Raw genomic sequence first — 25,375 nt, forward strand, 5'->3', positions numbered from 1 at the left:
AGCCTTACAAACATTCAGGTTGAAATATGTGTGATTTCATGAACAAAGAGAAGGGAAGTTACAGAGACAGAGAGAAAGGGAGGCTTTGAGTCTGCAATAATTCATCTGTGTCTAGTGCTAGTGGAGGTTTTAATGTGTAGACCAGGTATTCAAATACCTGGCTTACTTTGAACTAATAATTCTGTCATCACAGACTCCACTGTGAAGTGGATGTTACTCCAGCTAAGGAGCCAATTATGCTTCCAGATGGCTCCATGCCACCTCAGGTGCCGGCTTTGAGTAATCAGTTGTGTTAATTGCAAGCAACACTAAATGCCTTTTGGGACAAGCAATTCACGGTTCAGGAATGTTAGTGTAAAGGGGGTAAGCTCAGCCCCATTAGCCAGAACAAATCACAAAGTTTGCACAGGTCGAAGGCTGGGAGCTGTAATTTTATGGAACGAGGGAAAGAGGTGGGAACAGATTAAGGGTCTGTATCCTCACATCATTAACTCTGCTGGGCGTACTGGGCATCTCAGTGACTTGATGGGGTGGGAGCTACGTGGTGGTGGAGCCCTTCGTATTTTCAGCTCAGCATCTCTGTCCTCCCATTTCCCTGTCAGGCATTCTGATTCAGACCAACAGGGCTAAGACATTGGTTCAAGAGAAGACACCTCAACTTCCCATGAACATGGTCTCCCTCACATTTGTTGGCATTTCCTTTCTTTCTGTTTGGCATAGTGGGAAAATAATATTTTTAAAAATACATAGGAATTGTTTTATATAAAGGAAATATTATAAGGGTGATAATAACAGTGAATGCCATAAATGGATGACAAAAGATGACATATATTAAAAAAAAGTCATTAATAAAATGGAGCATAATAATGAAATGAGCTGAGCACTGTGGTGAGCAGAAATCAGATCTTGGCTGTACTGGGGACATTGTCATGTATTATCAGCTAAAGATCTGGCCTATTATATTTTTTAGTATCTATCTTTTGTCTCACCACCTGGATAACAAATTGTAGCCAGTCCATCTATTCACAAGTGTTGATTTCTAATGCATTTGCCTACGAGTCCCAACACCAGCACTATTTAAAAGAAGAATCCTGCCCAAATGTTGGAGGTGATGAATGGGAAGCTTGGATTGAATCATTAGAGATAAAGGGAGTTAGTGTGTGGCAGGGAATGGGAGGAACTGGTACAAACCTCAGAGTCTGCAGGTGCTTAGAAACAGCGTGGAGGCTCAGGAAGTGTCTCTAATACCCTTTAGAGGCTCAGTCCCTGGAGTCCCACATGGACGCACAAAGAAAACTTCTTACAACAAAGCCATCTTATTTCTCCCTTTAACACAGACTAAAACATTGCCAAACACTTTTGCGTCTGAAGCTGTGAATTTCATTAAATTCAATGCAACTCGCTCAACACTCTCTATTTTTGTGCGGCTGAAACCTCCACTTCTTCCCCCACCGCCCCGCGGCCAGCGTGCTCCAGTCACATCACACTTAACCTTTGCCTTGGCTTCTCAAAAAAGAATTTGTTTCACTCTATTCACGGCTTCAACAGTTTGGCAAACTGCACTCGAGTGCCGCGCTGGGCCTTTATATTGAACACACTAATCTGATTGTTTTTCCACTCTACAAACTTTGGGTCAACAATCAAGCTGCTGCCAGAAACTAATTAATTTGCAAACAGGCCCCATTTTCACAGGGGGAGAGCTTTTGAAACCTATGTCAGCAGAGCTGGTCACACCATGGTGACATGCATTGTCATGGCATCCACTTTTTCTGGGTAATTCTCCTCACTAATTTTTCACCACACACATGAACTCAAATTACCCAGTCAACAGTAAATCTCTATTGAATGCCCACCAAACTCTGAACGTGGTGGCCCGAGAAGAGGAAATTGGTATTGACAGGGTCAACCCTCATTAAATTGATGGCTAGAGCAGAAGGGAAAAGAAAAAACCAACACAAGAACGCAAAAAGAAAATTCGGATGTATGTCATATCCCAATGAAGGGGGCTGTAACAGACCCGCTCCTGCTTTGTTTAAATCAATTAGTATTCTGCTGTGTGATTCCTACAAACAGATTTCTGCTTAACTTTTCTGAAAAACTGGTTAGTGACTTTTGTGAACAAGAAAAGAGGCACAATTTGGAAGCTAAAAGTCACTGTTTTTCAAGCATCAGAGCTGTGATGAGCTCTCACAGAGATCTTAGAGATCATGGGAAACCAACTTGAATTTGCAAGGCCTATAACACAGAGGCTTTGTCTTTGGCATCCTGCCACCTAATCTGAACTTTTCTTTGCTTAAGCTGATTTGGATCTTTGCAAAAATGATAATTACAAAGAGACCTGTGTTGTGTAATTTAAAGTGGGTTTTACACCAAAAGCAAAGCAAACTACAAACTTAGAAACTGAATGCTACACCTGTCCTGGAAAAATTACTCTTTTTTTCCTATTGAAATTCATCTCTAAGGAAAAAGGAGAGGCATCCTGTGAACTGATGTATGTGGGTAATATGTATATATTTTTTTTATATATATGTATATATATATATAGATACATAGGATCTTTTCAATCATACATTAACTGAAAGTAGTACCCCAAGCTTTCTAGTAGAGATCATTGCCACAGATACCACTGATTGAGTTATATACTGAGTTTGTCACCTTCCTGAAATGGACAGACCAACACTTTACAAAACCATCCATTGCCAACTTTAAAAGTTATCCATTGAAAGAAATCCATAGAAATAAACAGTTCTTCTAAGCTAAAAAAAAAAAAATCTGATTATTACTGATAGGTAGAAATTTGCAGGTGTGAGAGGGCACAGAGCTATAGACATCCAGGACCAAAAGTGGACTCCTGGAGTGCATTTATGCAGTTGGGTTTTTACACTGCTCCTGCTGCTGAAGGCAGCAGATGAGACACAGATTTGTTTCTCTGAAGGATGACTATAGAAACCAACTCACCTGGGTCATCAAATTTGAATCTGAACACCCAAATGAGATCACCGGATTTGTCCTGTACAGAGAGGTGCATTTATTTATCCACATCTAGGATCTACCCAGACCTTGTTTTGGTTCTTTCATCCAATTGCCTCCTCAGAGAAGTCAGACCATAGGTGATGGGAAGGGCTACGCTCTCAGATCTTACCCTGACATGAGACTCATCAGGATTTACTGGGCTGTTGGCCTGATATATGTTGATACGTTGACCTTTCAATTCACTGTTGAAATAAAAACCTCAAAATTTGGCAATTTTAAGGCACATCACCAATAGACCAGTTCAGTGCACAAGAGTGCGTGTAGATCCCAAACTGGCCATCACTGCCAAGTCTCTGTTTAGAAAGACTGATCTGTTTGGACTGGGATCATAGCCCACACTGCTTGTTTTAAGAGCTATGAACTTCTTTCCTAAGATTGTACTATATGCAGCAGACAAACTTCTCTGGTCTCCAGTGGAAACAGTGCACAAAGAACTTCGAGCTCTCCAATTATTTTTTATCTTATATTCTCTATAAAGAGAGTCACAGTACAAACTTCAGCAAAGTATGGCTTCTAAACTACACTCCCAGCTATTATCTTTTTTGACGTGGATAATAAGGTTGACCAAGTTAAAACCCATAAATGAGCCCACAGTTAACCATGTAATATACACATATGCTAAGTCAGGTGTTCCTGAACCAATTTGTATCCTAACTTGGCCAAGCATATTGTGGCTTTAGCTCAGACCAATACATTTACTGATGCAAGTCTTCTTGCTCCAGGTTGTATTCTCTACAGTGCCAGGAAGTCTTCCAAATGTGAACTCAGACCAGAAGAATGTTCTCTTTTGCTTCATCTTTCCTACCCACTTTTTCCACTCCAGCCTCAAAACTCGTCCCTTGGCTACTTTTACCAACTTTTCATACCTAAACAGAGCAAAATCTTACCTAAACCTAGAGAGCACTGGGAGAAAGAGAGAATGAGAAGATCTATTTCCTAGAAGAATTTAAAATAATTTCATTTAGGCTACTTGATGGAGATTATAATATTTCTGGTTATCTTTACCCACCATCTTCATGACCTTTTTCACATCCTGATAACTGTTAAGCACATTCTCTAATAGTTACTTGGTCTTCTATTTCTGAACCAAATGCTTCTCTTTGAATAAAGATACAGGTAACACTTATCAGACAGCATGAATCAACTGGTTCAAATACACAAGTATCTTTTTATCAAGTATTCAGAGGGGATTTGGCTTCCTGAGCTGTAATCATTACAGATTAGTGATAGGATAAACGTCAAGTACTAACAATAAGAAAGGAGTGTTTATTTTGTGATTTCAGAAATTCTACATTTCTTCCAAGGGAAAAAAAAAGAAAAAAAGAACTAGTTGTAACAAAAAATGCATAGAAAAAAAGACTTGTTAGATTGCAACGAGAAAAACAATTTAAAATTCATATTCAATCTCTAAAATTTGGTTCTACAGACTTAAGGGAGAAAAAAAAACCTGCAAATTGAGTTTGTATGCCATTCTGTTCACAGCATTATGCCACCATCACCATAGTTTCTGAACACTTCCTAGCACTGTGTTAGGTGACATTAGCATTTGTCACACACGGAATTTATCACTGTGAAATTATTTATTACTATTCTTAGCAATGAAGATAATGGGAATGGGGGTGGGAGAATGTATTGAGTGAGAAATGAGACTTGCATATATGGACATGTTTTGTTCCTGCAAGGGTCGGAGTTGTTCATGCCTCTACAAGCAGTGGTGGGAAAGTGTGGAACTCGGTCCATGCTACAGCCTGCATGATAGCACACTATCAGTTGCCTAATGTGGTTCAAATATAGAAATGCATATTTTAAATGCAAGAGATCCTTTCAGGGTAAAAAAACCCACCAAAAGAACAACAAAAAGGTTAACATACACAAAAAAATCCCCTCACTGTTTTTACTCATAAGGTTGTTTAAATATGTCCTTGTAAATTTATGAGAAATGCAGACTGTAAGAGACTTCTTAGTCTACTCACTGTAGCCTCTTCCAATGTCAGGCAAATGTGCTATATAAAAACACATGAAAAGCTACCTGAGTTCTCGTTAAAGCCAGCTAGGCTGTCTCACTGACTACTTCTATTGGGCAGCTTTTCTAATTTCATTCCCACCATGGTTTAATACTTTTAATTTGAAGACTGAATATATTCATATGCAGTTTACAATTTTTTTTCATGTTGTTTGTTTAAATAGCTCTTTTCTTGCTAGAGATTTATTGTATTTGTAGCACCCATCAACTCCTTTCTCCAGTTACATCTTATATGTATTTTGTGAAACAACCCCCAGGTACCAGGACAGTTGGGTTCTGTCTGTGCTGACAGGTCAACCCCTTTCCACATCTGCTTACCTTTGGTGGCATGTATTTTACTGCATGCTGTATATCTGCATTGGGAATGTGTAGGAGGTGAGCTGAAAATTGTGAAACTAGGAAGGCATTTAGGGACAAGGGAGTGGCACAGCAGAGGGTGGCATCAGTGGGTATAGGTGGGAAAAGCATTTGGTGTGGTTGACCAAAGACAAATTATAGGTTCAGTAATCAGCAAATGAACACATCCAACTCTCAACAAGAGTAATTAATTTCTAACATCTTGATATATTTAATGCATTTTATTAGAGAGGTAAAAACAGTATAAACTATCTGAAATCTTGTCTTTCTCTTGCCACACATTACTCTCATGTGCAATACATATATATTCAAAATTAAGTGTGTGTGATGCCAGTGCTGGGACATTCTACAAAGTGCCATAAGTGGAAACAACACAAACTGATGGCTAAAGTTCTGTTTGAATGCCAGGAGAGTATCAAGTCCATGTTTCCTGCCTCAGAGCCTGTGAAATTTAACAGGGCATTTTCTTTTTTATTGAGCAGTCACTCAGCTTCTATAATTCTCAGCTGTTTATGTAAGTGTAAAGTAAAGATTACCAAGGACAATAACCCCAGGGGACTAAGCACAGCTACTACTCCACTTTAAAAATTAAGCCATGGAAAGTATGCTAAAATAATATCATAGAGTGGTTTAAACCTATAAAAAGCAAGGAAATTCCAAACCAAGGCTGGAAATCCAGACTGACAGTCTCTCTTAACCCCAGGTCTAGAAAAGAGGGTGAGTGAGGCCAGTATTTCTGGGGTGCAAACCAGATTCATAATACTATCTTAATGTAGCTTTTGTGATTTCATTTCCCATCAGATCTTCCTCAGCCCCACTCTGCTTTGCTTTTAAAATAAATGTTTATGGTTATTCATTTTACAAAACATTAACAATTTAAGGCCAGATCCCCTGTGCTCAAGAGAAGATGGGAGCAGCTCCAAGCTCTCTCCTTCCACTCCTCTATAATCTTCAGCTTGAAAAACTGCCTTTGGTGCACTGCTTTTGCATTGCTTAGCATTTGCTCTGGTACACTGCACTGCCAATTCTGCCTTCTTGCCTCCAGCCATGCCCTCAGCCCTCGCATAAACGCTGGGAGGGTGCACAGCAAACACTGCCTGTCGTGCACCAGGGAACTCCCTGGTGCCAGGGGGAGCTGCTCCCACCTGCTCGGGCCTCTACTCATTTCTTTTTTTTTTTTTTGATTGCTGAAGTAGTTCATAGAAGCAGGACCCAATCTACACTTCCTCGAAATAACACTGGGTTCTGATGGCTCTGAACTATGAGAGGCAATGGCACATTTAAAGGGAAACATGTCCTTGCCTTATAGGCAAGACTTTTTAAGATGTATTTGTAACATCAAAGAGGTTGCTCCTTACAGTAAAGCTGGACAGGAGTTTTTTTCCAATTTCCAATGTTTCAAATGTTTTTTCCAATTTCAGATTTTTTTTTTCCTGAAAGGTCAAAACTATTCTTGACCCTCACTGGGACCAACTAAGACTGCCAAAGCATTTTTGTGCAGAGAAACTCCATGCACGTACCAGAGGAGTCAGTAATGTTCAGTGTGTGCATGAACATGGCTTATAACAAAGTACATTATTCAGTCTGGGGCACTGAACTGTGGCTTTTCATATCCAAAATGACTTCCCTGAACATCAGCTTATTTTACTGTGTTTTTGCAAATGCCTCCTTGTCACATCTGGCCAACTCTGTATCAATAATTAAATATACACTGCTATAGTGACTGATGTATGGTTCCCTAGCTTCTAGATGAATACCCTGAGTACATGGCTATAGAAATCAGTCTCCCTTGTTTTATTTGGCTTGGTGACTGTTTAATTATTTAAACAAAATGAAAGCTTTAGAAGCCTGTGAGTATTTAATATCTCTAAAAGACTTAAAAAGTCTTTAAGGGCTGGGCTGGGCACAGTTCTCTTCCCAAAAACATATGCCTCCTCTAAGAAGGTTGAGCATCTCCAGAAAGGGACCGTGTGACCTCTGTAGGATCCCTGTGTTCACATTTAAATCCCAAAAATTTGATTACTCTGTGCAGTGTTGTCCTACTTTTATGCCAACTCAGGGCAAGACTTAATTTCTGGGAAGTTTTCAAGCTTTTCACGTGCAACTGTCTTCTCCTCTCCATTTTTGGTACCAAACAGCTGTGTTTTCTGCACCCTGTCAGCTCTGACCTCAGCATTACTATGGAAAGAGCCATTTTAAGCTCTTGCTCTGACTGAAGTAAACATTAGCAAGGTCTTAAAACTGGATGCCTTACCACCTAACTATTAAACTCTGTGATGATGAGAATTTATGTCTGTTAGTTTGACCAGAACTGCTGTTCTTCTGCAGCTTTCAATACATGTCCATTAGAATACTGGTTTTTAACCTGAGGCTAAACACAATGTAGAAAGCAACCAGGAAAGTAAATCCTCCACTACATAGCAATCTATGTCTTTACTAAAAAACACATAAGGTTAAAAAATAGTTTATACAGATCTTTAAGAAAGCAGAGCACACCTCATCCTTCACCGAGAGCCTGTTTCATTAAAAGTATATCCACTTTAAATACAAGCAAACACAGAGCATCTTTTATAATTATATTTTAAAAAGACAAATGACAAATAAAAAAAGTAATCAAAGGACTGGCATGCCTGCAGAGTTTCAAACCCAAACAATTATCATTTTTGGATTTCCCTGTTAGATGCTGAAATTAGGAGTACAGTGTGGAAAGGCTGCCAGGATCTTATCACTGGGAAATTAACAGTAAAGCCTTAGAGCCCTTAATGGGAATGTTGTAGTGCAGATTTTAGGCCAACCTTTCCATATTAGGAAGGTAAAAGCATTAAGTTGCAATAGAGAGAGAGATTTCAAAAATGTACTTAAGGATCGTTCTTTATTAAATTATGGACAGTTATGAGAGTAATTTCTAAAAGTTTCAGTTTGATTCTTATCTTGTTTCCAATTAGTTTGAAACTTTTCATACAGAAATATAGTGCAAGAACTTTACTTAGAGTTGGAAATCATCTTCACTCTGTGATACAAAAAATGCTGTCTTTCTACTCTTATGCTTATTTTGGACAATACTTAAATTCTAGAGAGCTTGAGGTTCATCAGCTTTTTATGTGCAACTGTCTTCTCCTCCCCATCTTGAGCACAAAGCAGTTGTGGTTTCTGCACCCTGTCAGATGTAACCTTAGTGCTAATTTGGGAAAAGCAGTTCTCACATTTAGTGCTGAAAGACTGATAACCGAATCCACAAAGGAATGACACATTTTCAGCGATGAAGTACAGGGGCTGTGGACAATGGCTGAGCTTTCCCACTGCATAAATCCTCCTGACTCAGCTGTCATTGTGCAAATCTACTGCACAAAAGCAGATTTTGCTTGCATGATTGGGCTTTATGTCATCATGACTATCATAACAAAAGTGGGTGTTAGTTATCTTTACCATTTTATTACTTTAGCAGGTACCAAGATAGATGGATATGTCCATAACCTTTGTACTTTACTGTCTCCTGAAGTCCAGAAATCTTGTTTATTTTTATAATAAAATAACCAAATGAACAAAATTTCTGGGGTACTGGGCAAGCACAGACTCTAGAACTGAAATGTTCTCACAGTAGTGTACATGAATTATGGCAAAAACTAAATTTAACAGCATAAACATCATATTCGTACAACTTGTCATATTAAAATACAGATCCATATAACTTGTCATGTACATATTTAGATATGTGTATCTAATGTATGTTATATAGACAGTTGTTAATACAATATGCAATAGCATCTTGTGGTTTTAATCATGAGTCAAGTACTGAATTTGTTATGGATTGTACATACAGTTAATGTGATATACAGTATGATACTAGAAGGTCTTGACTAGTTTATAAGAAACTCTGCTCTTACGCATTAGAATTTGTGTGAGCAGTTTGCACCAAATTGTAAAACCACATAAGAAAACCTGAACCTCAGCAGAGACATAAATAACATGACTAGGAGTGAAAAATGGATAAGAATTAAATATTTTGTGAATTCAAAACCAGAATGTAAGCAGTATATATAGCAAGTAGAGCTAGTTAACTCTTCAAATATTAAAATATAAATTAACTCAGTAAATACAGTTAGTATTAGTTAGCTACAGTTACCTTTTTTAGACAATGAATTCTCATTTCCAAAATGCTCATATCCTTGTATAGCTAAAGCCAAGTGTAATTCTATTTAAGCTGTTGGAATTTTGACTTCAGTAGAACTTGGATAGAGTACTCAGATGCATTCTAAACTATTTTGGTACAGGAAGCCAAACCAAGATTTTCTCTGAAACTATCCTTCTCTCCTCATACACGCGAATAAACAACCACAGGCTTGATCAGTAATATCCATACAATAATGTAACCTTTGTGCCTTGTTAAAATATTGGACATTTTGAAACAAAAATGCTTGGCATGGCCAAGACCCTTTTCACTGTTTCCAAACTCTTCACAACTCTGACTTGCTCAGGCAATTATGCTGATTCACTTTCTGCTGGACTTTGGTAGTGAGCATCAGATTCCATTCAATCCAGTAAAAAATTAAAGCCTGTATAAAGCACAGTCCTGCCCAAGGCTCTGGAGGTACTTTGCATTGATGTCTGGCTGATGCCTCCACAAGCCCCAAGCTTCTGTCTAACTTGCATGACTGTGTTCCCTGTAGTATCTGTATGTGTTTTAAACTTAATCGCACTCCACAAATCTCAGTGTAATCAAAACAAAAGTGCTCCTTTATAAACCACTTTTGATTAGTTTAACTGGTCTAAGACAAAATTCTGCTCCAAATAAACGAGGGGTGTATTTGTCACAGATGTTGCTGGAATGAAGCTGTGTGCTAGTCTTTAATGGATAGAGGAATGTAACCAGAGAGATGCACATTTTACATACCATTTAGCCACCGGGAGTCATGCTGCTCTGTTCTGATGGGATGGTGATGCCCCAGAGTTCGGAAAATGGCAAAGTCCCTGCCCATGAAGTCTGCTGCTGTGCCAGAGTACAGTTCTCCATCTGTGGGAGGACATAATTGTAAGCAACATTCCTTAATTTTCCAGTCATGGTAAGTCAGAGAAATCTGTTGGTCCTACATTCATATTACTCTAATAGGGATAACGAGAAAATTACAAAGCAACAAGCCATATGAAATGTATTGTCATTGAAAATAGATGATTAGACCAACTTTCTCACTGCAGACCTTAACTGTAACCTCTTGCAAATGAACTGTATTTCCTGACTGCTGGTGCAGCCACTTTTCAAAAATATGTTTGAATTCTCAGGCTGGAACAGTGGCAGCCAGTACACTTCACCCTGGCAGGCAGTAGTATGCAGCCTCAAAAATCCTACATAAATGTGAAATTGCCCTGTTTATAACTGGAATTTTGGCTGGAGACCTCCAGAGGTTCCTCCCAACCTACTGTTTTTTTGTGACCCTGGGAACCAAAGAGTCCAATTCATTCACTCTTGCCTCAGAAAGGCCTTAGGTCTCTTCATTTTTTCATACAAAAACTGTATGGCTTCTTGTTTGGTTGGTTTGTGGTTTTGGTTTGGGTTTTTTTTAAATCTTTTTTTTTTCTGAGCAAGTGGATCCTCAGAAAACAGTATATTCTACAGGAAAGACAGAACACGCCTTTCTCCTTCAGCCACCTTTGTAACTGTGATACTGGCAAAGGGCAACAACTAAAGGAGAGAAAAAACAATATCATTCCCTGCTACCTTGACCCCATGCATTTCACAGTGAACAAATGAACTCAAAATTGACCTGTGACACTTCAGCCCATAAATGGCACGTACACAACCTAGAGGGAGACAAAACTCATCCCAATGTGTCCCTCCTCAGTCAGCTAGAAGTACCATGGAGGAGGCAGAGAGAGACACTGCCTAAATTCAAAGGAGCGGGTCGAGTTAAACACCTGCCAGCTGGTAGAGAGAGTAATAATAGTAACTACATTGTAACGAGACCCACAGAAAAGAACCAGGGATCCGAGTACAACACATATCTCTCTAGTATTAATGTAGAGCTTGTCCATGAAATTACTCTGAAATCAAAATGATAAAATTTCATTTTTAGGACTGTGTTCTTCTACATTTGTATGTGAAATGAAATACTCTACCCTATACTGTTAATATGAAATTAAAAAGTATTATTCCTTCCAATTACTATTTTCAAGCTACCCATATTACACAGGTTCCTTGTGAAAAAAGACAAGTTTGAGGATAAGATAACTCTTTCTTTAGCTAAGGTAATAAATTTTTCATGGTCATGATGAACTCTACCATATCCTCATTTTAAAACACCCTTTAGGAACAAGTTTATAATTTTCATGGCAATTTTAGATATTTCCATGGTGGGACAACCAGATCTAAGCATGTCTATTGGATATCACTGGCATCTTTTCCCCAGAACACTGACACCATGAAATTGAACCTACAGTGGCTCTATACCATATGGTAGCCATGAAAGTCAGGAAGGGTGAAAACATGATAGCAGAGAGGCGTGGAATTGAATGAATTTACAGCAGAGATTAGAAGCAAATAGACCAGTCGTTCCCAGCAGGAGGTATAATCAGAAGAGAAACAGAACAGCATATCATTAATTAACGATTTATCATTCTTCTATGTCATTTTCAACTTTTTTTTGAAGAGGAGACAAACACTTAATTATGGTGGTTATTACGTACAGAGTATGCAGCTGAGATTTTAAAGATCATAAAACCTTTTTTGCCTGTGAAAAGGGCTTTGATGCTATGCTTAACCTTTCTTTAACCTTATCTTCATTTTCTTGTCTTTCAGTCCCTAGTGAGTTCTGATAAATCAATATAAATCAAAGGGGAAAGAAAAAACCAACAAGGCCTATTTTTCTACTTAGTTATCAACCGATCTAAAGGTCAGTCAACCAAGAAAAAAAAAATCTATATTTAATACTATATTATTAAAATTAAACCAAATGCAGTTCAAAAACTTATTAAAATTACATATTTGAAATAGAATTGTTTTTTTGGCGCCTCAGCTTCTAACTCGATATATAAATACCACTGGAAATAACATATTTTCTAGGCTGGACTCAGCTCAGCTGACACTTTTTCATCAATGGTGACAGGATAAAAGTTTTGCCAATAACTGGCTTCAGCATATTGCAAATGGGGAAGGGGTTGTAGAAAACTAGCTGACCTTTCTATCCTTTCTCCTACAGCTCCTCCAAGTTTCAGTATACCTAGGCTAGTGCCTGCAGTTTGAACTAATTTGCTGTAGTCATGCAAAAAGGCAAATTTGACTTCTTCCAGACAGAAATACCAAGTAATACCATTTTTTTTTGTAAGGCTTTAGATAATTTTTGCTAAATTCAGGGTAAGCCTCAAGTCATGTCCCAGATGTGCACATCCTTTGAGTTAGTACTGTTCAAAAACTATATGAGGATTTTGCCTCCTGTCTCGATAGAAGTACATTCATCTTTGTTTCCCTGTGCATACTTTCTTTTGGACTGAAATTTACTCATTGCAGGTCTAGAAAATGATTCTTCAATGTCGTGTATAGTCTTCACTGTGTTATTTCTATTGTCAGCAGTTTTAAAAGAAGTTTTCATTAAATTTAAGAAGAAAGTGGAAACTAATAATTTGAAAACTGACAAACATTTCTGAAAGGGATAGAATGAAGGAAGGAAAAAGCCAAACAAAAACTTGTCACTTTATATTTCCAGTCCAGCAGCACAAAGCAACAACTGTCCAGAACTAGCTGATGACCCTCAGTTGTTTGCATAGGAAAAAACTCTGTTTTGGACAGCAACCACCTTAATCTAAAGGAGCAGCATGCTGACACATGAATGTAAACAGAAATACATATATTGATTGTACTAAATAAAGAGGCAACAATTAAAGTCCATAGTAATGCTGATTTTTGGAAGGAAGGAACCATTTTTGCCTGTACTATTCGTAATCAGCATGGAACTGGAAACAACTCCCCGAGATCATGAGATACACAGATGTTAAAAGCTAAACAATACACATTTATTTGATAAAGTGTTCCTACTCAGCTCTTAAACAGGATTACATTCTTAAAAAAATAATTTGTGGAAAGTACAGAAGTGTAAACTTTCCTTTGTAAGTAATAAGTTGAACAAATGAAGAATAGAGGCAAAACCAAGCCTTGAATGTCATGACTGCTCTCACTGGTAAAAGGGTTCACAAATTAAATCTATCCTTGGGTAAAAGGTTTATTCACTGAAGTTGAGATTTGCAGACATAGAGGTGACTTCATTTCTTTTAAAGTCAATAACTGAAACTTCCCAGAAAGTAGAGTAATTCTAAAATCCTGAACCTCATATGTACTTAGTATCTAATTTCTAACAAACATAATACTAAAGTTCTTAACTGATGAGAAGCTACTGTATTTCAGATCATATTAATACATATTTGGGAGTATTAAGTTACCTAAACTGATTTTAAAAAATGAAAAATGCAGTAATTGATAACTTGTAAAAGAAATTATAAACTGTAAAAGAAAAAAAAAATCAATGAAACACAGGAACATAAACAGTTTTGAGGATTCTGGATCACCAAAGCTTTTGAAAATCCCAAAGGGTCATTTCCTAAACACAAACTGACTGATAGTGGGACAATGCTGTCTCCTTCTCTGAAGGTTTTTTCCAACTATCCCAATACAATTGCTTTAGTCTATTGCATTCAGGGATATTTCCTTCTGTGGTTATATTCCTTGGAAATCAAGTTGCCTCTCTTTTTCCTCCTGCACTGGAATAATCACTAGTGGTGCCCAGGGATTTCTTAGTCTCTACATTTTCATGCATTACCCCACTCAAACGGAGATTGTTTAGTTAGCAGCACATAGGTGGAAATGGCTGAATAGTGTCTTATATTACTAGGAGCTAGTTATATCATGTTCCCAGATGGCATTTATTTTAGAGTAGGGTAGCAATAGCTAACTTTAATGAACAACTGTTAAAAAAACAATGAAAAATGTTTGCAGGTGGATGGAACAAGGAATGTATACTGGCAAAATATTGGAACAATTTAATAATGATGAACTGTTTATTTTGGTTTTGTTTTGGTGTGGATTTTTTTTCAAATACTATTGATTTTTCTAGGAGGGAGGGAAAACTGAAGATCCTATTTACACTTAAAGGAGTTTATGTCAGCTGAAATACAGAAAAGGCCTCCTAGGCACTAATGGTTATTAAAGATCTGAATTTACCTTTTGCAAATTAACCTTGATGTTTTGCCCAAATTCCTTTTGGTGATTACATTTCACCTACCTAAGATTTACTCTCTAGTATGGTGTCAAGAACATACTCTTCTTCCACACTTTGCAAAATCTCTGTTTAGTGTTTCTGATGAAGAAGAAAGGTTATATTTCCCTCCAGTATTTAACCATATAAATTACTCTTCTCAGCCTTCTTTTATCTTCCTGATAGTTACTTTGCATTACTAATTATAACACTGCATTTTAATGACTGCTGGGTAATTGCTATACACAGTTGCCCTCTTAAACCTTAGATAAAACCATGGTCAATTGTGAGGACAAATATTCTGGCACATGAGGGGCCAGGAGTAGCTGAGTTATTGTTCAGCTCAGGAGAACGGAAGAAGCAATCTATGAACGTCCTTCTTGATGTGAGACCTTTGTGGTCAAGAGTCTCCTCTTGGCTTCATGGCTGTTCTCACTACTTCACTCCAGTGCTACCAACTTCAGAGAGCAGTTGGACCAAACCCCTTCATGCAGTCATTGCTTAGCCAGTTCAGTCCCTGTTTCTCACCTATTTTGGTAGGAGGAAATTCTTTTGCCTTGCGTCATTATTTTACCATAAAATGCAAGTGTTTTTTTTGGCAAGTGGTTTTTTTTGGCAAAGAGGAGTAAGACATTGAGAACCAGTGGTGAACCTGGTGTACACTGTGAAATATACACTCTGCAGTAAAGGACTGAGGTAAATAATCACTAACACAATCTGACTGTGAGGCAACTATGAAGAGGCAGAGAAGAAAAGGTGCTTGTGTTCAGGATACTGGAATGTTACTTTTAGCCTCACCCTGAGTTTTGTCTAAGCCACTGAAGTAGAAATTAGTCACTGGCTTTGAAGGTTGAATTTGCACCATTTTCCATTGTGTTAATTCACCCGATGGCTCTCACTGAAGCCTGATTCAAAACAAAAGATCATGCCCTGTCTACTCTTTATTAGAAGGAAATACAAAGGGAGTGAAAATTATAGTGATAGGAAGTGGGCTCAAGAAAGCAAAGATGTTTTAAAGACACGAAATCTAAGCCAAGGGAAATAAGATAATCATATTTGTGCCGGACTGAGCAAAAAAAAAAAAAAAAAGGAATGTGAAAAGCTAGACACTGTTGACTTTGTGCAGTTGTTGCATACCGGGTATACCATGTAATACTGGCTTGTCATCATTCTCTTTCTTTATTGTATATTAAAGTAAATAGTAAAGTTATTCGCTTGAGACTAGCTCTGCCACAAATTCAAGTCGCTTCAGGCATTAATTTATACACTGGTCTTTTCACACACATTTTTTTCCTTTCTGTTTGTACAGGGTACAAGTTGGAGCAAGATCTGGATGTCTTTCCTGTTTTTCCTGTTAAAAAGTGTGTGTCCCCAGGGTAGCTCATCACCTGGGATCATTACAGGCTTCTAAGATCAGGAAATGAGGCACACTTAGGACTAAATTTCTGTTGCTGTCTATTTTGAATAGCTTAATTTTTAAATGCAAAGTAAATATAATAAGGGTGGACGGTAGGCAAGGCCCTAGACTAACAATATGGACAAAGTCCTGGAGAAACCAATCTATTTGGTTATGTGTCATTTCCCAAAGACTTCTGAGATAAAGAGAATGTGCAATTTTCTGAAACTATTGTTGGATTTGAAGTTGAAATAAATTGTGAGAAAGTTACAGGTTAAGGATAAGGTGGCTACACCTAAGCAGAGTTGTTATGGAAAGAAGGATCTGTTTCATTCCTAATTTATTCTCACAAAACATCTTTTTGCCTTTTTCTGAAAAGGGGAAGGAATAACAATGGACATAATTAATTCAATTAGATAAGTTAAATCAATTAGATAAATTCAATCAATTGCATTAGTTCAATTAGATTGACACAGTCCAGTTGCTTTATATTTACATATTCCATGAAATGAAGTATTACCAATTCAGAAACACCTAATTTATTTAAATCCTTTTGTTCTGGGCAGGAATGAAATTGTATTCACTGTCAGACAGCTCTCTTCAGCTGAAACATCACCTGAGGGCATAGACCTGTGGCTGCTTATGTGTCTCCAGCTCACACACAGGTAAAATTGGGTGATAAACTTTCCTTGGCAGCAAAACTGACGTAAGGAACGACTCGTTCCTGCTCTCACTTTGCTCTCAGCTGTGCTGGTGTGACCACCAGTGTGTCCAGCCTGTAAACTGGGTGATTAAAATGCCTCCACCTAGAAGTGAGAAGGAAAAACATTTTGCAGAATCAAGGCCTTGCAGGGTATAAAGCAGCTTTTGTGATACCCGAATCTTGGTTTACATCTCAAGACACCCGGGTCAACTGTATTCAAAGTGAAACCAGAATTACCTTAACTTAGAAATAAATTGCATAAAACAAAAACCTGTCATAGGTGCTGCAAGGAGGAAAAAGAAGCAGAAAATCAGCAATTATTTACAGTGACTGCACATCTCACTGAACTTGTTATGTGGTACCTACCCACTAAAAGTGAAGCTGTCAGCAGTTTGGGATCATAAGGGCTTTTCCCCCGCCCATTTTCAAAATGTGAATCTGCCATTCTAAAGATGTTGTCCTGTGGGATAAATAAAAAAAAAAAGAAGGAAAAAGTAACATTATTTGATGAAAGAACATTAATAAGTAAGTTGAACACAACAGAATGCAGAGAATGCAGTTTATGTGATTCATACTGGGGTTTGTGGTTTAAGGAAGTCAAATTACAATGAGTGAGGATCTGCTAGAAGTGCCCACCTCCTAATCAGTATGTGCTGAAGGCTAGTCAAAGGCACAAATACACATGCACAGTTTGAGTCTCCTCTGTTCTACTTCACATATAATTTACATGGTTTTATTGAAATATTTTTGCTTTCACTTGGAATACATTTGAGTAATAGTAACTAATGAATCAGGAATTTGAAACTTTTATCTGAAAAAAAATAAAACCTATTTTTCCCTGACTCTACTTTTCTGAGATATCCCACAACATAACATGATGCTAAATTCTGCTTTTCCTAGCCTGAGTATTAGTGACTTACTATTTCATATATCCTCAAATTCAATTTTAACTGCATCAGGAGAGCTTTTTATCATTATTATTATTCAGAACCATGCAACGAAACTTTTAAAATATACAAGATGAGGGCAAAGCATATGGGGATTTAAACTGAGATTAAAAAGGGCCTCAGTCAACACTAAGTCAAACGGAGGTCAGTAAATCCAAAGCAATGGGCTTTTCAGTACATTTAATTACTTTAATTTAAACTGGGGGACCAAGTCTGCCAATCAATTTGAATAGTGTGTTTATCTTATGTTTTGGACTGAGGGTAAAACCAGAGGAATTTATACTTTTTGCACAGAAGACTTCTACATTCACAGAAGACTTGTGGAGGCCACACCAAAACCTGACATTTCCATTTCCCACCTGCATTGTGGTTAATTTGCATTGACACTTAATTAAGTCAAGGAGCCCCAAAAAGAAGAGACTGATCTCCACCTTGGAAGCAGCATTCTCGTTGGTACCCTGCCTTTCCTATCTTGCTCATCCATACTGAGTCCAGGCATGGGCCAGACTAGCGACCAACAAATGGTGTTATTTCAAACCTATGGAGTCCATGTTTCTGTAAGTAAGTCCCAGGCTATATCTTTTATTACAGGCTTGTTCAATTACATCATGCTAGCACATATCTCTGTGCATTTATTACATATTTTCAAAGGAACATCAGATGAATATCCCATTTCACTCCATTTACTGAAGAAAAAGGTGAAGGGAAAATGGACTGTTAGCAGGATAGTAATCTGGAGGGGCTTACTGCACTGTAAGATAAAAACGTTGGACATCATCAAGTTTGATCCCAGAATTCAAGTTCAACCTCCTAAGGCATGTTCTTGTACATGTAGCCTGCCTGATTATAGTCATCCTGCATATGTAATATGTTACACGGTATTAAATGTCTTTCTTTCCCTTTGTCTTTCTTTCTATTTCTTAATAGCATAGGCACATTCCTTGCTTCTCTCCAGTTTTCTGACTTTGCTCCTTCTAACCAGAAATGAATAAATAACCAAAAAGAAAAATATTTTTGAGATTCTACTGTAGGGTCCATACCTAGATCTTACACAATAAATAAAAACAGTACATTGAGGAGAATGTTAGACCTAAACTTCAATAATAGAAAATGGCACTAATGCTACAAGCCATTATTGAAAAATGTTATTATCAATCTATGTTTTCGTGGCATTTCTTCTTAGTAGATGATAACTGCTCAACTTGCACACCAATGGATATTTGATAAGGCTGTAAAGTCAGTGGCATAACAGTTAAAGCAGAACATATCCCCAAGATAATCCCATGTGTCATTATAAGACAAATAAGGAACAGATGTGGAAAGTGATTTGGTGTAGGAAGGATCTGATTTTTGACTGTATTCTTCTGGGTTATGTCACTGTAACTCTACTGATATTGGTGTGTAGCAGGCAAGAACGAGCAGAGAACCAGGTCAGCATAAGTCAGAGATGATCTATCCTCCTCTTCGTGTTTGTGGAATAAAACATTTGAAATAAGAGGCATGACATGTAAATCCCACAGTGTTTTTGTATTTCAGTTAAAATGCAATGAGGAGACATGTACTGTAAGTTTCCAAATGTATGGGCGAGTAATGATGACAATAAATACATCACTGTTAAGTGCCAAATAAATGCATCATGGTTAGTCTGAGGCCCCAAGGAGTTTTGATAAACATGCTATAGGAAGTCTAACCTGTCACAAATAGGGCAACTTGCCCAAAAAGCTTTTTGGGTGCTGAAGTCAAACTACCTCTATCTAGAAACCAACAAAAAATACAGGCAACAGAGGAATAAACTCTTTTCTATGTACTTTTCACTCCCATTTTGAAAACATAGGAAGCAATATGACTACTGATAGTTACTTGATTATACTACTCACTAGTCTGCGGTATTTGCACCCAAATTATGCCCTGAGATGCCAGAACAGCAGAAGATGAGATGAGAAGTCAATGTCAATATTTCAGGGTAAAATTTCACCTCTTCATTTTCAAGGTGTACTTGATCATTTTCCAAAGAGTTAGTCTCTGGTCGAAAAATTTGTGCTATGCTCCTGGTGTTTAAAGTCCTGTCCACCTAAATTACACCTGGAGACCTGTGTGCAGGCAGCAGGGAGGGAGACGGCAGCTCTTGGGAAATGACTTGGCAGCAAGGTGAGTGTCCCTGGAGATAGCAGAGATCAAGGTTCTGCTCACAGATTTAGGGGACTATGTGAGTGTGGTCCTTTTTGCATAGTACAGATAAGCTGTCAGCTAGAAAGAAAGCACACTGTTCTCAGAAAAATCCTGATCAGTTAATAATTTTGCTGCCTCTTGGATTTTGCAGTTAATTAAATAAAAAGAATGGTACTGCAGTGAATCAGCAAATGCCTGAGCCACAGACAGCAAAAAACCCCGTGTATTCATTCACCAAATGCTAAATGTTTCAAAGTTTTAAGAGGGCTATTATAGAATCAAAGACAGGAATTCATGACAAAGCAAGATTGTCAGGTGGGTGGAAAGTCTGTAGAAATGCAAAAAGAAAAATAAAATAAAAAAAACAAACAAAGAAAGGCCTTTGTAACTCAACAATTAGTCCAATTTATTGTCTAAAACCCTTCATTAGTTGCACTGGCAGCCCAAAAGGACATTACAATGTAGTTCAAACCTCTTTTATGGATTCTCATAGCTAAAAACCTTGCTGTAGCATGTTTTATGGGTTATTAAACTCTAGGTTTATATCTCACTGATGCTTCTTTATAATCCATAGTAAAACTACTGAAAATTAGATTGTTTAGGTCTTGAAATTCCACAAACTCATAAAGACAACAACTGACTGCTGGCTCATGGCATGACACGAATTGTTTCACCTAGTAAATGCCTTGCATGGTAGGAGATAATGCTTCTGGCTCCTTAAAACACATGTTTTCCTGTAGCACATAGCATGACAGATGGCAAGACTTAGCCAGAAAGAACTACAGTTCAGTCCTGGAAATGAACGAAGAAGTTATTGTGACTTCCCATGATCTGCCACTTCAAGGCTCCAGAGATTTGCTTTCAAACAGCTGAAATATGACTGAAATAATGTGTCATATCATGACACTGAGTGGTGACAAGACATTGCTTTTTGACTAGACTTATTTCATATCTTGTTATTGAAGAGCTTCAGTCAGCCAGTGTGACAATAAAACATAATGTTATATATACATAAACATACATATACCAACAGGATATCCATTTATAAATCTATCTATCTATCTATCTATACCTACCCAGAATGGTGATTTCTTAAATCATTTTTTGTGTGTCTGCCTGCAGCTAACCCATCGACTATCTCAACAAAACAAGGACAAAGAAGATGAAAACATACATTAGTTATTGTAAATATATATATTCTGTTCTCTAGTTTAGTACAATTGCCTTGCAAGGAAAAGTGCGGTTACTGGGGAAGCACTAACCTATCAGTATGGACAGCGCTGACTGCTGAATTTCCAGGTTATGCTTTTCCCAAAACTTTTCTGGCAATTCTCACAGAACTGCAGAGTCTAATGCAGTGAAACCACTGCTGGTCAGTAATGAATAAACGCAGTGCAAGAAAGTGATCTGAAGAGACTTCGTTGATGGAGTGTGTACAGCTACTAAGAAAGTATTACTGGTTTAAATTATAAGGCAGGGAATGACAGCAGTGATGCTCCCCAGCCATTCCAGTACAATTGAAGGAACTCATATCCTTACCCTTGTAACCCCCAACCCATAAATAGAAAAGAACACATCTCTAGGGTATCTTTCAGGGATTAGCTGATCTCCACAACAAGCTGTTGAACAAGGAATGGTCCAGAAACATTCAATATGCCAACTATCACAACCTTTGTTTAATGAAAAAGGTATAGTTGGCCTTAGCTATGAGCATTTTTTACGTTAACATTCCCCTTGCTGGTTTGACAGACTCTCTTGGGCTACGATAAAGCATTTTATAAATGTTAAGTCAAAAAAAAAAAGACAAGATTCAAAACTAACACACCCCACACAAAATCCCAATAAAAATAGCCTCAATAGATTTCCAGAGTGCCTGGAGTATGACAATGCACCAGGAAGGAGTATCCATTTGGGGGACTTGAAAGTCCATAACAGCATCTCTTAACTGAGTCAGAAATTGCTGGCATTGAAATATTGTGCTCTCTGTTATTATTCGGTGTTGTAAATACAAAAGGAAAAGCTCCACTTCCCACTCAGAGAAAAACTTTCAGACTTGTTAAAGTTTGGATTTATCCCCTCTACACAGAGGCATTAGTTGGGGTGGCTGAATTTGCTGCTCTAGTCACAGTCAGCGGAAAGCAACAAGTTCCTCTGAATGATGAGTCAGAGCAGCTCCGAACTGCAGTTCCCAAGGGCAGCATCTCTCGTCACTGACCCCAGAGAAAGCCTCATGTGAATTTAGGTCTGAGCTAAGTCTTTCTGAAACAAACACTGCAGAGGCAGCTGATTGGAGACACCTGACTTTGAAAAAAAAGAAATTGATGGTTTTGCTCTTTGGTGTTGTTTTTTTTTCCCTTTTTGCTTTTTTTTTTTCTTCTCCCTTTCAATATATTAATTCCGGGGAATTTTTGATTTACCTCATGCACAATATAACTTTCTGTGCACACGTTTTATTACTATATCAAGAGTATTTCAGAAAGCCTTTTAAGTAAACCTCACTCTATGAGAAATGATTTATTTATGAATTGTGTTACTTTTCAAGAATAATTTTAAGTGAAACAACTGTGCAGAATATGGCCATGTTGTTATTGTTATTATATTTCCTATTTCACACTTAATCTATTGAGTCATGAAAACTGTTAAATATGAGGACTTTGGTTTCAGGTTTGGGAATCATGCTATTATGGAACTTTTAATGAGAAACTTTTATTAAATTCATCCCCATGGAATGGCTTATTTTTAAAAAAGTGCAAGTGCAAATAAATGTAATGTGAGAAATTATGCAAAAAATACAAATATTAAAACAAATGTAAATGTTGAGGCAAGTGGTAACCATTGGGGAAATAGGTGAAAAGTGATTGATGCAATAATGCAACTGTTTTAAATAATTAATTATTAAAAAAAAGAACAAAGAAAAGAAATGCACACAATGGGCTTCTGACTTTTAGTCTTTTAGTCTTCAGGCTCCATGTGCTACATGGGTTTTACTCACATACATCTGGGGGACACTGGGCTCTGCAACACTTTATTACATTTTGTTTTTCTAACTTGAGGCTTAGCAGAATTATAGTTATGGAAACCAGTTTTAAAATCCTGTGGGAAATCACTCTAAGTTACAGATCTTTAGTAAAATGGTGCTCCCAAAGAAAGGCCTCCAGCTTCTGTAGGACCTGGAACTGAAACTTTCTTGGATTGCTGTGCTGTGCTAAAGGGGACAGAGAAGGAACTTCCTTGAAGAGCATTTACCTGCAAAACTGGTCATGAGCTCTAAGATCATCTCCCAAACTCTAACCCTCAGGCAGTATGATCACTTCAAGACCTCTCAAATAGTCTCTACATTATCCTGTGTCCTCTTCTTCACACTCAAAGAGATATTCTTTCTACTAAACCACTGCACTTGTAGATATTAATTTTGGTTCCTGGAAACCTTACTTTTGATATCAAAATAAAAGAGCTGTTGAAATGATTACCAGCTCCATGCGTCATTCTGTAGATTAATGAAAGAAGAACAGAGCTCTTGGTTTCTGCTTCTCCTTTTACCCCTATAGGTCACTTCTACTGGAAAGTTTTCCTAGCTTATGGTCTTCAGAAGATGCCTTGAGATGCAGCAGATGACTCTGGAAAGCACAAATTTTGAAAACTTGACTCCCTAGGCTGAATTTGGACAACTCACCTTCTCAATAATTCTCTTTCAGTCAAATATCAAACATCCCACACTACTCTACTTTTTTCTGAAATTAAATCCACTAATATTTATTAAGTTACCATACACCTTCACAAAGAGGGAAATGTTTTGTCTCTATCTATCTATCTATCTATCTATCTATCTATCTATCTATCTATCTATCTGCATAATTATAATTCAATGAATCCAGTAAAAGGGAAAACAGCCAACTAGGCTGTTCAGGAACAGCTGGTTCAATCTATTCATTATTCCTAGTTTATGATCAGTAAGTGCTTCTTCTTCTGATTGGGAGAGAAACCAAGTGTCAATGTCAAACAGCGAAGACTTGTTCACACCTGAACACACTAGTCTGCATACTAATATTGGTATTTCTATGAGTAATAGCCTCTTTCAAATCACTGTGAAACATACGTAAATAAAAGGAGGGCAGGCACTGTCAAACTGAGCAGCTGTTCAAAAAAGATGTATATGTTTGTGAACTTGCTTTTGCAATATTTCACAAACAAAAGACCCCAGACTTACCTGACTTTCATGCAACAGTTTTCTTGGGTTTCGTTTTCTTTTTCCCTGATGATGTCATCTACCTACTTGCACCCATTTTAAACATCTGCCTATTTTGGATAAAATGTTCTAATGCTAAAGCAAATAAATGAGCAGACAGGAATTTCATTATAGTATCACTATAGTATTTGTTGCTTCAGAAAATATTTCAAATAAAGAGTGATTAGAAAAAAGAAAACAAACCAAACACACAGTTACCATAAATGACATGTTAACCTTGACTGATTAGTAAAGACACCAAAAATGTCATCCCAATGGCATACCAGACACTAGATACCATCAAGGATATTGAACAATTCTCAGAGGACACTGAGAATTAGAATGCCTTTGTATTGCAACTTTCTGGGTTGTCAAGTGTAATACATCACCTAAGATCACCGTCTGGCTCATATAGGATGACCTCTGGAAATATAACCACCATACAATGACTGTCTGTTCTAGTCAAGTTATTAAATGGTCTGCATATGTAAGGAATAAGATACACAAGCCCAAAACCAGTACACGTCACTGAACTACATAACCTAAAAATCTCAATTCTTTAAGTGTTCTTATTCTTACTCCCAACATATTTTCCATTAAAAACATTTGGAACAGATTCTAATCGCTTTAGCAGATTCTACTATTATGTTAAATAAATTATCGGGCCATACTTTATTGCATGATTGTATAAGTTTTCTATGGTTATTTTTAGCATTCAAGACCACTGCTTTCCTCCTTTGTCTTCTGGATTTCCTGTATGTTATTAGACTGTGGTGAGGTCAGGCATCAGAGGAAATAACAGCAGTGCTAACTCCTAGACCCAATGTTTTATGAATTACTGAGCATCAGTGATGTAATGGCAATAAATCTAACCCAGCCTCAGTCTTGTGTCCTGTTGTAAATAAATGAAGTTAGCAAAGGTGTTATTTTATTCAAGAGCCTTCCTGATGAGAACGAAAATGTTTCCCTTGGGGTACTGTTTGTAAAATTGCTTCTGTAATTAGGGTGCTGTTTAACAAGAGAAAGGTTTACCAGTTTTCCTGGGGAACTTTCATGTCTGAGTCAAGGGTATCTTATTTACAACACAAAAACGACTGCAAATTGGGGAAGCAACATACAGAAAGGACTTAGTCAACTGGAGTTAACATATAAGCATATGGCCAAGACTTTCTAATTTCCCAAGTGATTTTGCATACTCTCGAGTTGGGTACCCAATTTAAAACTTGCTCAAGGGCTCTGATTTTCACCAACTACATTCTTAGACAATTTAAAATTCTGACACTTGA

At 37.5% G+C, this 25,375-nt stretch overlaps 1 protein-coding gene across 2 annotated transcripts in view; it reads right to left on the reverse strand.

Annotated features, from left to right (window-relative positions):
* SEMA3A (semaphorin 3A) overlaps positions 1-25,375 on the reverse strand; it is a 235,475-nt gene that overhangs the window by 47,958 nt on the left and 162,142 nt on the right. For both annotated transcript variants that reach the window (XM_027679479.1, XM_027679480.1), the window contains 2 exons: positions 17,115-17,208; positions 10,305-10,424 (listed from right to left, as the gene is read on the reverse strand). In XM_027679479.1, coding sequence (XP_027535280.1) covers positions 10,305-10,424; positions 17,115-17,208 — 214 coding nt within the window. The remainder of the gene's footprint in view (positions 1-10,304; positions 10,425-17,114; positions 17,209-25,375) is intronic.

The sequence above is a fragment of the Neopelma chrysocephalum genome, unplaced genomic scaffold (genome assembly GCF_003984885.1).
Source record: "Neopelma chrysocephalum unplaced genomic scaffold, ASM398488v2 Primary Assembly neopelma1_45, whole genome shotgun sequence".
Lineage (NCBI taxonomy): Eukaryota > Metazoa > Chordata > Aves > Passeriformes > Pipridae > Neopelma > Neopelma chrysocephalum.